Source organism: Sebastes fasciatus, chromosome 20 (assembly GCF_043250625.1).
Source record: "Sebastes fasciatus isolate fSebFas1 chromosome 20, fSebFas1.pri, whole genome shotgun sequence".
NCBI classification, from domain to species: domain Eukaryota; kingdom Metazoa; phylum Chordata; class Actinopteri; order Perciformes; family Sebastidae; genus Sebastes; species Sebastes fasciatus.
The window spans coordinates 13,678,753-13,693,921 of record NC_133814.1 but is presented as its reverse complement, the minus strand read 5'-3'; the positions used below and the strand labels follow the sequence as shown (position 1 = coordinate 13,693,921).

At 38.5% G+C, this 15,169-nt stretch overlaps 2 protein-coding genes across 2 annotated transcripts in view; both read right to left on the bottom strand.

The window, feature by feature from the left end:
• The window catches only part of LOC141758099 (sulfotransferase 1C1-like), a 34,132-nt gene extending 20,621 nt beyond the window's left edge, over positions 1–13,511 (bottom strand). The window contains exon 1 of the mRNA XM_074619200.1: positions 13,278–13,511. The gene's annotated coding sequence lies outside the window, so the exon portion shown is untranslated. The remainder of the gene's footprint in view (positions 1–13,277) is intronic.
• LOC141758094 (sulfotransferase 1C1-like) lies at positions 4,993–13,641 on the bottom strand. Its single transcript, XM_074619194.1, has 8 exons — positions 13,511–13,641; positions 11,914–13,134; positions 9,555–9,683; positions 8,822–8,919; positions 7,674–7,800; positions 6,539–6,633; positions 6,280–6,460; positions 4,993–5,247 (listed from the first exon to the last, which is right to left on the bottom strand). Exons 2-8 carry the CDS (start codon positions 12,098–12,100, stop codon positions 5,135–5,137), a joined length of 930 nt encoding a protein of 309 aa, XP_074475295.1. The 5' UTR covers positions 12,101–13,134; positions 13,511–13,641; the 3' UTR covers positions 4,993–5,134.
• Positions 13,642–15,169: the final 1,528 nt, after the last annotated feature.

The window sequence follows — 15,169 nt, the reverse complement described above, 5'->3', positions numbered from 1 at the left end:
GTAAGCAGTAAAAGCAGACCTGGCACTGGACCCACTGCTGTGACTAAAGGGCATGCTGACCTCTGTTAATATTTTACAGTGTCAGTGTGACGATTGAGAGGTTACTCATTTTACAGCTAAACAGTACACTACAAGATGTTTCTGAAAACATTTTTTGAAAGAAATAGGCATTAAAGTAACAGAATATTGATTCATATTTGATCAGCGCTGCCTAGTGTGACCGTTTGATCGGAGTTCATGAGTGACTGACAGCTGCTCAGAGACGGCAGGCTCCAGCTCGGCTCTGATTGGTTGTTTTCCTCCAGTCTGTGTAATCTTACAGATGCCATTAGGAGCACCGGAGGACACAGAAGGACACATGATTTTTTTTCAGATGACCTGTCTCATGCACTACTGTCAGGATATAGTGACTGTTTTATAAAAATAAATTTGCTCCATTTCTACCCACTGCTGCTTTAAGTAGAAATCCTGACAATGCACACATCAAACAGCAATACAAATAAAGAAGACATATATTATAAATAGAAAATATGTATTTGCTTGACCTACAAAAACACTAAGATATTACACTTCAGATATTGCACGTTTACTGAGTTGTATTGGCTCTATATACAAGTGATAAATAAATAGTGGAATAAATATGCACAAAGGAATAAACTGCAGTTGAAATGTAAACATCTGTAGCATATATACATACAAAAGGTGCAGTTGAAATGAAAAACCCCAAAGAATACACATGAAATTCTTTTGTTTTCTGGTGAACATTTTGTTCACCTCTGGTTGGCATTTACTGCAGTCTGCAGCCTTGCAGGGTGCTGCTGAACTCCTCATGGCCACTGGAGCATGGTAAGTATCACTAAGTAAAACAGTGAGGTGAAGAAATAAAAAAAATTCTACTATCTTTTTTAAAAGCTTTGTACAAATAGTAATAACCTGTTTGATAGAAGGTAACTCAGGAATGTGATTTAATCTATTTACACTCTGCTCGCTTGAACTTGGGCATGTAGCCCAAGGCTCAGGCTGGGCCAGATTCATACAGTCTAAGTAACTCACCAGATTGTCTTTGGCATTGCGTGCCAAGTATCTTTACACACAATCAGGTGAGAGAGATGAAGACAGGATTTACACAAACAATAGAGAGAACTGGTAACCTGATGCTGGCATTGTACTGTGAAACTTGATAACTCTGCATATGGGCTGAGAAGCACAAAATACACAGAGTTTTAGCAACAGCTAGTGGACATACATTGCATTTGAAGTTGATATTCTGGAGACAAGTCGCTGGGGGAAATAAATAGGAGTGAGGTGGAAACAGCTCAACTCAGCCTTTACCTCAGATATAAATTTAAAATCCATATATTTTGGAATATTGTACAAAGTCAAATGTCAGTAAATGCAATGGCATATATGTAAGTATAATCCCATACTTCTGGGAAGACCATTGCTGAATGATTACATGAATTTAAAGGAAGACACTACAGGTGAATAGAGTAAAACATTTAATCAATAGATATCACCATGAAACTACCCCTCTTGATTACTTACATTAAGCCAATTATTTTTTGCATTAAAAGTGAGACATGATCTTATTAAATATGTGCTAATTTGCATACATTTCCAGAATAAAAATCTGAACACTTATCCAGTGTTCAGATTTTTGAAATGAGGAAGGCACTTGCAAATGGCAAGGTAGTACGCAATGTAAACCATACTTTGGTGTTTCATTTTTTTACCTCTTTGCTCAAGTTTTCATTAAATTTCTTTTTACAAAATTAACCAAAATACTGACAACGAGGAAGATCTTGGGTAGATAATAATGAGAATAAATAGCCTATGAAACCAAATTTAAATTATACCCTCTAAAACTAAAAAGAAATCAGGTTTGAATTGAAATCAAACACTATTACTAAGCCAGGTTCAAAATTCTTGTTTCATTTTGTTGACATATAAGAGTCAAAGGTTTTGCAGAAGGAATTTGTTATTTATTATCTTTCCATAAATCAGAAAATACTGTCAACAGCCATAAAAATGAAATGACAAAAAAAATTATAAATAAATAAATTTAAAAAATCAGGCCATGAATGATATATGAAAAAAACCTATGTGAAAACCATAGACTGTATGGTAAAAAACCTTCAGAATATAGATAGGAATGAAACTGGAAAGATTGGTGTATGTAAGTGCTGCTGAAGTGGAGATTTATGGCTCAGAGCAAATCATTTTGAGAAAATGTCCATTAAAGGTATTGTAAAAGTCCATACATGAGGTAAAACATTTTAACTACTAGATATCACCATCAGAATCAGAATCAGAATCAGAATCAGAATCGTGTTTATTGCCAGGTGTAAGAGGTATACAATAGGAATTTGCTTTGGTTTAGTTGGTGCAAATAAGCAGTATAATAATAACAAAAGAATAGATAAAAACGTTAGAATAAAATAAGAATTAAACAATTTAATCTCTACCAATATACAATATAAGCTATAAACAAAAATAAACATGATATAAACAGATAGTGCAAATATTGCCGGGTGTGCAAACAATCAGGTACCATGAAACTTCCCCAGTTGATTACTTACTTTTTTTTTGTATAACAGGTTTTCCTACATTTTATGTTTGAATATGTAAATGAGTCATAATCTAATGTTGACTTTATGTTAATTAGGATAAATCTACAAAGTGTAGTAAAATAAACACCTGAATGTGTATTTTGGATGTTTTCTTTCCACTAGTCTGAAAGAAGACATTTTATGGAAAGCAAAATAGCCAAAAATCTAAAAATTGATCAGTGCATGAAAACAAGGTTTTTGTCTGGGGTGTCTCTGAAGAAGTTGGTAAAAATATCTTTCTTCTCTTTTACAGGTTTTACGGTAGTATTATGTTAGAAACGGAGACAACCACTCTGGACTCCACTCAGGACTCAATGGCTACCACGACGCTGACTGTGTCTGAAGCCCACACTGCAACCACCGTCCAACCTCTGGTGATATCAGAGGTTAACTTTCAGTAAGATAAGATAAGAGATAAGATAAGATAAGATATTCCTTTATTAGTCCCGCAGTGGGGAAATTTGCAGTGTACAGCAGCAAAGGGGATAGTGCAAAAAACAAGATGCATCAGCCAACACAGTAAAAAAAAAAGAGCTAAACAAAGTGTAACAAAATATGAACCATTTAAATAGAAGGAAGTATAAAAATAGGAGCAGTATATACAGTATTGACAATAAACAGACTATTTTTTAATAATATGTTTATTGGGTTTTCTTATTTTCACAAACACAATAATAAGAATAAGAATAAAAAAAAAAAAAACTGGTACAGCTCAGATAAAAAAAAAAATATATATATATATAGGAGGTCATAGGAAATGGTCCATAGTGCAGTGAAGTCACAGGATATATGAGTTCATGTTCAGGAGACTCCTTGTGAGATAATGGAGGAGAGATCAGGTCCAATATAATTCAGATAGGGTGACCAAATATTGTAGAGCTGATCTACTTTGGCATATAGAATATTTGTGAGATATTCCAAAGGGACCATCTCAAATATCACTTTTCGCCAGCCTTGGACAGAGGGGTTCTTATCACTAATCCACTGTAGTGATAGATTTTTTCTTGCAGCAAATGTAAGAATGTTATATAACCTTTTGTTGGCTGCAGTAGTTTTGTGTGTATTGGATTCCTAAAATCAAGGACATTGGATTCATTTCTAAATCCTTATCAAATATCTTTTCCATTTCACATAGTATTTCAGACCAGTACTTCTGTAATTTATGACACAATAAACAGACTATTAATAAAATTACACAAGTGGAAAATGATATTGCACAGTGAGAATTAAATGAATTTCCACCTGAAAAAATCAGGTTATTGTCAGTTTTTGGTGTGTAAGTGGTCTACTGGGAGCAGTGCTGGTTGTGGAGTCTGACAGCTGCAGGAGGTGGAGGACCTGTGATAGCGCTCCTTCACACACTTTGGGCGGAGCAGCCTGTCGCTGAAGGAGCTCTCCAGTGCTGAGATGGTGTCCTGCATGAGGTGGGAGTCATTCTCCATCATGGATGACAGTTTAGCCATCATCCTCCTCTCTCCCACCACCTCAAGAGCTGGCCTTCCTGATCACTCTGTCTAGTCTCTTCCTGTCCGCAGCCGAGATGCTGCTGCCCCAGCAGACCACTCCATAAAAAACGGCTGATGCCACCACAGTGTCATACAAGTACACCTGCTTCTTGGGATTTTTCATGTTATGTTCCCACCCTGCAGCAGTCTTTTGTTTTTTAGGCCAAGTAAGCCTCTCACCCTTGTTTTGATGGTTTGATTAACAAAGGTGCTACAAACATGATCATCAAACTGCCTCTGACTCCACCACCTTAGTTTGCTTGCCGCTTTCATTACATTTAAGCAATTACTCTGAAGTTAGAGGTTATGTTATAGATTACATCATGCTTTCTTAGTGAGATTAGTTGAATTTTTGGGGAACTTTCTCACACTTTGACGTAGTAATGATTATGTGTTTGTCTGCAAACTTAGTTTAAGTGACCAAATTACGCGTCCTTTCCCACTCTGATTTATCCATTTTCTCTTTATCAGGTACAGAGAAATAGAGATGTAGAAAAAAAAGGATCTTATGGGTTGGAGAGAACGAGGTGGAGAAGAGAGAGATAGGAAGCTATAAACCAAAGAGGGGAAGCCATAGTGAGCCAACCAATAGAAGAGAGAGGAGAAAACAGGAAAATGTACAAAAAAACAATAAAAGTTGTCAAAAAAATCTACATAAATATAGCCTCTATATAAGAAAGGAGATTTAATCCAAATGAAGGGAAGTATCCCTGTCTATAAAGTATTAAAATATCCTCTACAGGCTCCATGATGTCAGCAGACTCTGTTGGAGGTCTCATGACAGAAACTGGGCGCGTCCACTCAGTCACAACACTTTTGGTCTTATATATTGTTTACGTGATAAGCTGCAATAAAGTGATGATTACAAACTCATGTACTTGTATTGTGGAGCCCATTTTTATTGATCCTTTAAACGTACATTTGGATGGTTTTCCTCCGTATCTACAAATCAAGAGGCAAAGTGATTACAGTGTTTAACATCAAGGCTCAAAAAATATTTTTGTTTTGGCATTTAGCTCGTCAAATGTTGGTCCTGAATGGTATGTTGACATCCTTCATTTGCTTTTTGTAGTCTTCATCAAACGTCTTTAATTGCTCGGGTGTGAAATGGTTTCTCCAGTCACCTACTATACCTGTAAAAAGAGAAGATACAGGAGAGAATACAGCAGTGTTAGATATATAAATCAATCACTATATATTGTTGTGATTGGCAAATAACTGAGAAGCAAGTTCTTAAATTATTTTCCCTAAAAGCATCTATTGTTGAACAGTAGGGCAACTAATGAATATTTTCCCAAGCTGATGTCTATAAATAATCCAAAAATTAAAGAAAATCAAATCACTGCACTACAAGATAAAGAAAAACTAGAAATAGAAAATAGTTTCAGATTAATTTTTTCAGCTATATTGAGCATAAATTTCTCATAATCTTTAAAAAAAAAAAACATAAGCAAAGGCAATAAATCCAGGAACCTCTAGGGGGCGCCACTACACTGTATAATGTGAAGTACAGGGAGAAGACAAAATATGACACAATACAATAACAGTAGTGTGTAATGTCTTTGTGAAGCTTATAATGTTGATTTAAAGGAACAGTGTGTAGCATTTCAGGGGGATCCATTAGCAGAAATGGGTTGTGTCACTCATTCACTACTCCCTACTCACTATCCAGGGAGGACTATATAGTGAGCTCATCGGCATAATGAAAAAACACTTTCGGACACTACTCGGGTCATTTTCTGATCACCTGAAGGCCACCGTAGTTCTCCGACACGCTTGTGAAACTGCGGTAACGTGAGCAGCAGAGTGCAAAACCGTGGTACCGCCAGCCGCCGTTGCTCCTAAAGTAGTGTTATTATGGTAAGGATGGCCGGCAAACAGCGTTACCACGCTTTTGCACATGGCTCACGTTACCGCAGTCTTAGAAAGGGAGGAGAGAGCGTAGGGATACTCAGCTGGTTGCAATCTGCAACCACACCACTAAATGCTGCCAAATCCTACACACTGTACCTTTAATAGGAGTGGGACGAGGTGTTCATGATATTGTATTCACTCACTGCAGATCAGATTGGAATTGGTACATGTCCTGCCCTGCTCATTTTGTTTTTTGTATTATTTTGATCAATATCTTGTTTCTGTATCAGACTAGGGGCAGACTGATGCACCTTTTCTCATGAAGGGGGAGATGGTCTGATCAAAAATAGGTACTGGCATGAAGGAGTAGTTGGTCATCGGGTTCTCCTTCATGTTCTTGAAGGACGTGAGCTCCACAATACGGCTGATGACCTCATCAGAGATCGACAAGTCCAGGTACCTCATGATGCGCTCCACTTCACGCCGAGGATTCTGGGGGAGTCAATCTGAGGTAAGAGTATGTATGTACAACATGCTTTTGGGAATACTGGGTCCATACGTTCTCTGTACCTCTTTCATGTCCTCATAGAAGAGGTAAAGGATATTCTTCTTCTCTCTCTCCAGCCAGTAACCTTTCACATGATCGTACCAGGAGCCCCATGACACTGTAGAAACAGAATCCATATATTACCACAATTCATATTACTCCCTGTCCTGTAAAAGGTTTTAAGTTTTTACAAATGTTTTAATAATGTTAATAAATACATATGTATATCATTATATATATATTCATTCATCATTATATCAATTATAAGTAATAATTATAAGTATTATAAGTTCGCTGTGGGGGAGTAAAAAGGGTGTATGGGGAGGGCACTGTGGCATTTCTGCGACCTGAACTGCCTTAAGGTCTGTGGAAGTAGGTAGATTTGCTGGTTGCAGTGTATCGTGTGCATTATGGTGTTTTGCAGTATAACCTGCCCTGTTTGCTGTCACATTTAAACTCGTAGCCTAGTTATTGGGTTTGCAGTGTAACTTGCCTTGAGTATTTAAATTCCCAACGAGTGGTATCTGCAGTCAGGTGGCGAAAGGTCATAGTTTGCACCCGGCCGCCCGGTACTACCCAGTCATAGCAGTGATTCCCTATACATATTTTAAATATTTGACTGTAGTTCATGAAATAAAGATTAGTAATATTTTGTACTGAGACACTTCATTTTCAGCCTCTCACACGACTAAAACGGGTTAGCCACAGCCCGCTATTTCCAAACAAACTTAATTACAATATTAACCGTTTGATATACTATATCTGACCATTTGCAACAGGATTAAAATGTAATTTTAAAATTACACCAGTTGAAATTCTTTTGTAGATCTGAAGGAACATTTTCTTCTGATTGGCATCACCTTCTCTCTGCAGCCTCGCAGGGTGCTGCTAATCCTGTCACGATCATTGAGGCATACTAAGTTTCTCGCGGGGAAAAACAGTGAGGTAAGGAAACCTTCTAAGGTGTCATGGTTTGTCATCCACCTCTTTTACATGTTTAAATTTGTTAAAATACATGAGAGCTTCTGGCTGGTGGAGTGGGTGAATGTACTAGTGTGGTGGTAGTTTCTCGGTTCAGTTAGAAGCTTTGTGCAAACAGAAATAACCAGTTTGAATGAAGGTAAGATGACACTCAGGAATGTGATTTAATCCACTTACACTCTCCTCGCATGAACTTGGGCATGTAGCCCTCCCAGGGTCCTGGCTCAGGCTGGGCCAGATTCATCTTCTCAAAGTGGTAGTAGCTCACCATGTTGTCTTTGGCGTTGCGTGCCACGTAGATAGCCTGTACACACACGATCAGAGGGACATATAAAAGTGATTTACAACAATGCAGACAATGGGTAACTTAATGCGGCAGTTGTGTGGCATTGTATTATTAAAGGGTAACTAAGGTATATTTCAACCTGGACTTTTTTCCCATGTGTCGAAGTGACAAAATGGGCACAACATCGGTCCTGTGTTACAGGCGGGAAGAAATTCTTTGTAGCCTGTCAGTGGCAACAACAAGCACTTTTAGTGAACGTACATTGACGGTGAGGAGTTGCCCCGAGACATTACAGCCCGTTTAACAGCTGCTGGCTGAAGCGTTCTCGTTCAACACTGGATCAATTGTCCCCATTAGTTACTTATGGCACGTTTCCACCAAGCAGTCCAGTTCAGTTTGTTACACATTAGAACGGTTATTTTTGTGGATGGTCTCAATAGAACTACACTCCATTCTCGGTCCCAGTTCAGTCGAGGTTGCAAGCGAGCTGCGCTGAAAGAAGGTGGAGTTAAAACACTTCAGACCACCGATTGGTCACTAGCGTGACATGGGACATCTTGCACAAACCCAACATTTAGCCAAGCTACCGCCAATAGTGACAATAGCAATTATAATTCACTCAACACAGATTTAAAAAAAATGGCAGCTCGCAAAACTTACACATTACGTACACTACGCCGTACAATTGACAATTTGTTTGCTGTTGAAATGATTCAGTGTTGAATCACTGACGTTGAAGATGATGTCGTTGTCGCTACGGCGATCAGCTGAGAATCCCGCCTACACTGTAGCCTGCTATCTTCAGTGGAAACATAGAGAAAAGGACCTGGCACCAAAAGTGAGTCGAGTCGAGCAGAACCGTACCATGCAGGGGCTTTTTAGACACATAAACATGGGGAAATAGGGTACAAAATACCACGGTTACCCTTTAACCTCTCACCCCATTTACGTGCATTGTATCACGAACCTTATCCCCTATTGTTCAGTGTGAAGCAATAAAATTCACTGCAGGATTTTGCTCTCAGTTGCTCTCAGTTACCTTACACTTGTTTTCCCAAAATGCAGGAGGCACCAAGTGGAAAGGAAGATGTGTCTTGATAATTCTTGGAGGATCCAAGGTCTTCAGAAGATCAAGACCTGAAAGAAGTTCAGGGGAGAGGATATATGAAAGAGTTGAAACACACTTTTACATACTATCTCAGATTCCATGTTATGTTATGTGTAAGTCCCGCTAATGCACAGAGATGGACTACAGCTGCTTTATGACCGTCAACTGATTAACAAGTTATCTTTATGCTAAGCTAAGCTAGCTGTAGCTTCATTACTGTATAGAAATAGAGTGGTATCTTCTCATTTAACTCTCAACTAGAAAGCAAATAGCCTAAACATATTTATGAAAATTTCATATTAGCTTTTTCTTAAAGTCTAATTAACTTACTCCTTATTTTACTGGGAAATTATTAAATCCTACATCCCCCCGTGCCTGTCTTGTCAGTCAGGTTGGGCATTTTGGCACTGAGTGAAAGGTTTATGGGTTAATAGTTCATTGACCCTGTTTAAGGTGGTAGAAACAAGATGTAATGAAAACGTTCCTCCAGGAATTGGAATTGGATTTGAGTTCTGACAGTCAGACCTAGATGGAGGATGTATTTGGAAAAGATATTTTAAGTTTTAGGAAAAACTAGTGGACACAAAGTGCACTTGAAGATGGACTTAATTAAAGCTGGTCAGTACAATCACACATGTACAAACATAACCACCTAAATACACACCTGAGGGGATGGGGGGTGGGAAGCTTCTCTCCAGGAAAGGACTGCGGACAGGTGTTGGGGCTCGTCTGCAGGCATCAGCATCTCTGTTGTGAAGGAGCAGGTCGACTATCTCCTGGGTCCATGTGGTCCCTTATGTCCCAAAAACACAAATGAACACTGAGTTGAAGGAATAGGATACTTTCCATGTATTGAATCTCACCAGTTTGAGGAGAAATCCCCCCCCCCCCCCTTACATCTTCACCAAAATAACCAACACATTAACTCCTAGAAGTGAGTTCTTTTGTGTCTTTTCCGCTTTGTGACAATTTTACTGAAATCACCACCTTGAAAAGACAAACTTGAGGATCTGGGGGAAATTTGGTTCCCCTTTATTGCTTTTCTGGAAGAAATTCATATAAATTTGAATGTTAGCCCTCACTCTTCAAGAGCTTGCTTGAATTCATCTAGTTCATGTACATTTTTATTGATTTTCTGTTTGTTTTTGTCAGCTTCAGGTGCTCATCATGTTCTGCAAACACATTCTCACTCCCAACTCGTCAAATACAGCAGCTTCTACAAAAATATGTCATCTCTGCACCACAAAAAAATAGATTTAAGAGAGACATTGATGTGAATTGTAGTTTCTTATATGGATGTCCCAAAACTTTTTTTATTTTGGAATAACTCAATTGTGCAGATTTTCTGGCAAAAGTTATGTGCTTTTATAACCGAGTGTTTTGTCTTGCTTTGGAGGAATGTGTTGTTTGGTTTGGAAAATTATACAAAGAAAAACATGTACATGATCATTCTTATTATTAATATTATAATGGACAAATTCCATATCCACAAATGTAAATTCCCTTGATAATATAAAATGTTGCTATCATAAGATATAAAGGAGAAAAAAAAATGTTTTCAAAGCCCGGCACTCTTCCTGGGGGCTTGTGGGCTGTCAAAGTTTACACGATAATAATGCGTTAACGCAAATTTGTTTTAACATCAATAATTAGAATACAATAATATACATTGTTCTGCATAATGAGTACTTTTATGTTTGGTACTTTAAGTATTCAGATGCTAATATTTTTGCACTTTTACTTTTGAATTCAGGACTCTTACTTGTAACAGAGTATTTCTACATGGTAGTATTGCTACTTTTACTGAAGTACAAGATCTGAGTACTTCTTCCACCACTGCATGTACTATAATACAATAAACCTGTAATACAATAATAATAGAATAAAACAATATAACATGTAATAGAAAATGTTTAATTAATGTGATGCCCCTATTGACCTTGCTTTGTTTGGTAAACCAATAGTGAGGTAAAGGTCAGGGGAAGTAAACATGAATTGCAATTAGGAATACTGCTGTTAAGTCCTGAAGCTATTCAGACACCTGAATGTACATAAACATGGACTCAAGTGCTCTGAGGTGTAGACATAGTAATACTGGTGTTATACTGCTGTTATGTCCTGAAGCTATTCAGACACCTGAATGTACATAAGCATGGGACTAAAGTGCTCTGAGGTTTAGAGATAGTAAACTCCAGCAAAACGTCTGCTTCAAAACTCTCTCACATTACTTAAAAGGCACAGCCACAACACATCCACAGATATTAATACTACATAAAATAGAGTTAACAAGAACAAAACAACTAATTTACCAGTCTCAATTAAATTGTGATGCCTCCATGACCAATTTAAGAAAATGAGACTGAGGACAACTATGTACAAGAAAAGTCAATGTGGTGAGAAAGCCTGCATGTTTTTGACAGCTTATTTTTAGAGGAATGTTGCTCTTCTCTCCTTCTGAGTGGCAAACCTCTCAATGACCTTCTTATTAAAGTCAGGAATGTCTTTGACAAGTTTCTTCTACATGGAGAGCATGGCCAGAGCATTAAGAAGACAGGGTCGATGTTCCTCTTCTGCAGCTGGTTGAAAAGCATGTCCACGTGTGGCATGTAGGGATGTCACGGTACCAGAAATCTAGTAGTCGATACCAATACCAGTGAATTTCCACGATTGTCGATACCAAATTCGATACCACGGTAAAAAAAAAAAACAACAACAATAAAGTTCCGGCAGTAGGAGGAGCTCAGGGAATGATGGTGGATTGCTTTTTTTGTATTCTAACTCCCGACATGGGGGGTTGTTTCTCCTGTTTTTCCCGCTTAGGGGTGTCTATCAAAATTCCCTGGTGATGCATTCATGAAACGTCCGTAAAACGGTAAACTCTGTAAACTAATGAAAATAACCTGGGTTACAGTTACATTTCACCACTGGTGCCACACTAACAGAACTTCAACAAAAATGCAACACATGACATAAAAAATGTCCCGTCCAAAACCGATTACTCGCGTAGACCTGAACTGAAGTACCTGCTTTGGGGTAGGTGGCGATGAGGAGGTCTGAGGGGTCAGGACGGAAAGCCCAGATGTCGTCCCAGTTGTTGGCGATGAGGTTCGTGAGAGGAACTCCTTTGATGGGGATGAGAGGGAAGCGGGTGATAGAGGGGCTCGCCTTCAGAATGGCTTCGCTGTAGGACAACTGTTCTTCCTCCGACATGACTGACAAAAGTTGAGTTATTTAAGAAAACCAAGAATCAAGAGCCAAAATTTGATTGTAAAAGGGCTCAAGTGAAGCCGTTATGGTGGATCTTTCTGATGTCCTGTCTTCAGCAGCTCCTCTCTCAGCTGACTTTTGGTCCTCCTTTGACAAAAATTCATGGTTTGAGTTGCTTTTGTAGGCTACACGGGGCCGCCACTCCCATTATTTGCATCACGTACGCTGAGCGTAGGGACCAAGTGCTGGAGGGGGCACTACAATTATGATCATCATTATAATAATCCTAATGATGAATTATTTAAATTTAAGATGAAGCACAAGTGCACAACTACAATTGGCATAATTACACCATTATAGGCAATACAAAGATATACATATTTGGTCCATAATAATAAAAGGAATTATCCTCCATCATCCTGTAGTTTGTTCCATTGCACCTGACAAACTCGATCCTGACTTGTCCAGACAGCGCGTGAGCAGCGTGTGGCGGCTTCGTTATCTGTTGTTTTTTATTTCGGCGTCCATGTTAGCAGGTTAGAGCAGCCACATACTGCATGCTCAGCTGCATCTCTTCTAGAGATTCGAGGTCTCGCCTATTTTTAACGCGAGCCGCGTGGTTCACAGCAACAACAGACAGTGAAAGTGATCGTTTGACAGTCATCTTTCCAGCAAGATTATCAACACTTCCTGCTTTCATTTAAAAATAAAACCCCTCAAACGTTTTTTCTGTGGACAGAATTCCTTCATTTGTTAACACAAGGCTTTTATTCTGAAATATTTGCAGGACAGTGTTGTAGAACATGTAGTGACTTGCAGAGCTCAATGAATGAATATAGGCTCGTTCGAGATGAACTGCGCCTCGCCTGGAAAGTAGACAAGATCAGGTGGCAGCAGGAGGGGGTGGTGACAAAAAGCTGCGGTCAAGCTTTAATACATCCATGCGGTCAAGTCGGACAGTTTTCAGCCGTTTCGAGCAGCCTTCACAGCCTTCAGCGAGGCAGCTGTTCAGCGAGGTCACGCACTCCTGACGTTCCCTGTGGACAAAGCGTTATGTGTGTGACTAATTGAACAGTTCTTTTTCCTTACAAATACAAATATTTGTTTGTTTGTTTTTTTGGAGGGGGGGGCGGCACCACACAGCAATTACGCCTAGGGCACCCAAATGGCTAGCATCCACCATAGATCCCAGCTATCTGCAAATGTCCTCCTCCTTGATCAGTGTTTAAACATCCTTGTCACTCATTCATTATCTCTTCTGTGTGACTACCAGCCAGGAATTGATTAGTTTGGTCTCCTCTTGATGTTGTCTTCTGTTTTTTCAGCCTCAATCCTCTCCAACATCTGACAAAACAATCCCTCCTGAACTCCCAGCTGAAGCCTAAGTGCTTCAGAAAATGTGTTTCTCTTCACCCTCTTTCTATCTTTGTAACCTGGCCGTCTGAGTGCTCCTTGTACCAGGTTCTTCTGTTTCTGCGATCACTGGAATTTGCACAGGCAGACCTACACTAAAGTGCCCTTATGTAACATTCCCAGTTACGTATGAATTCCACTTTTGCTCACAATACTATCTAAACTGTAATTTGAGGAAGTGACAAGGGCGGGTCTTACAACACCACTACAATCACACACCAACAGTGCAAAAGATTATAACCTATATATATATGTATATATATATATATATACATATATATATACAGTATATATATATATATTATTTTTTTTTTTTTTTTTAATTTTTTTTAACCATTGTTATTATTACTATTATTAAAATGAATCAATCGGATGGTTGGATGGTGGATGGATGGGTTAATTAATTGATTTATTTACTTATTTACTGGATAATTGATTTATTTTACTTATCATTGTTATTATAATAATCACATATAAATACAGCATTGCTTGCAAAAAATAAATTGCACCAACAACACTTCACTATATCCTTCTGACATAACACCCTCCCTTCCCCCATCGCATCTTTACCCCATCAAGTATCACCACTCCGCTTCCCCCCCTTTCTTTTTCCTGGCTGGGACGGCCTGACGTGCGGTTTAAAATAAATAAAAAAATTAAAGAAATTAATTGGGAAGGAGAAAGTTTAAAGATAGGGGGGGGGGAAAATCCCTCTCCCAACACAGAACAGGCTCTCTCCTGACGTGTCTGGGGGCTGTTCAGAATGGGCAAAAGGGCGACAGTAGACACCTCTGACAGCCAGCCCCCAAGGCAGCTTAAGGAGGGTAACCTGTCTCAGGAAACAAAAAAATACAAATGCAAATACAAATAAAGACCAATATATATTAATATTATAACATAACATTGTTGGCCCATTAGATATTATAAGCCACCCCTGCCACGAAAAAAACTCATCCCCCCACCCCCTCTCTCTCTTTCCCGCCCTTTTTTATCTCCTGTTTAAATACAAACAAACAAACACCCTACAACCCCCCACACTGCATACATACAAACACTTACAACGGTACACACACACTAGAACCTTACACAACAGACTGCCCTGCACTGTCAATAACAACCCCCGCCTCCACCAACATCCGTTATTTATTTGTTTTGTTTTGTTAGAATTGCCCTGTCCCGTTAATTCTATCATGTCACCAGATGTATTTTATTTATTTATTTTTCCTCTTTTGTCTTGTCAAATTTCACCAGTTTTGTCTTGCTTCACTAAATAAATAAAACAAAGATTGATTGAACATTGCTCAACAAATGAGGCTCGCATCTGTGTCAATATTTCTTATTAATAAAATATTTTTTTGTGATAGACAGAAAACATGTTGACACTCTCCAGCTAAAACATTTAGACCCAAACTTTTAAGGTAAAAATGGCAGTAAAAGATAACTTAAAGATAGCTTTTATAAGCTTGCAAAGTATAGGAACGTTTTAAAGTGTAAAAGTGTAGTACAAAGTGTAGTAAAATCAGAATCGTGTTTATTGCCAGGTGTAAGAGGTATACAATAGGAATTTGCTTCGGTTAGTTGGTGCAAATAAGCAGTATAATAATAACAAAAGAATAGATAAAAACGTTAGAATAAAATAAGAATAAAACAATTTAAACT

What these genes read in the sequence shown, in the direction of transcription:
- LOC141758094 (XM_074619194.1), bottom strand. Translation starts at nt 12,100, where the DNA reads ATGTCGGAGGAAGAACAGTTGTCCTACAGCGAAGCCATTCTGAAGGCG. An exon ending in TTTGGGAAAACAAGTGTAAG is followed by an intron (nt 7,801 to 8,821) that starts GTAACTGAGAGC and finishes GTGTGTGTACAG; the next exon opens with GCTATCTACGTGGCACGCAA. An exon ending in TCTATGAGGACATGAAAGAG is followed by an intron (nt 6,461 to 6,538) that starts GTACAGAGAACG and finishes TGACTCCCCCAG; the next exon opens with AATCCTCGGCGTGAAGTGGA.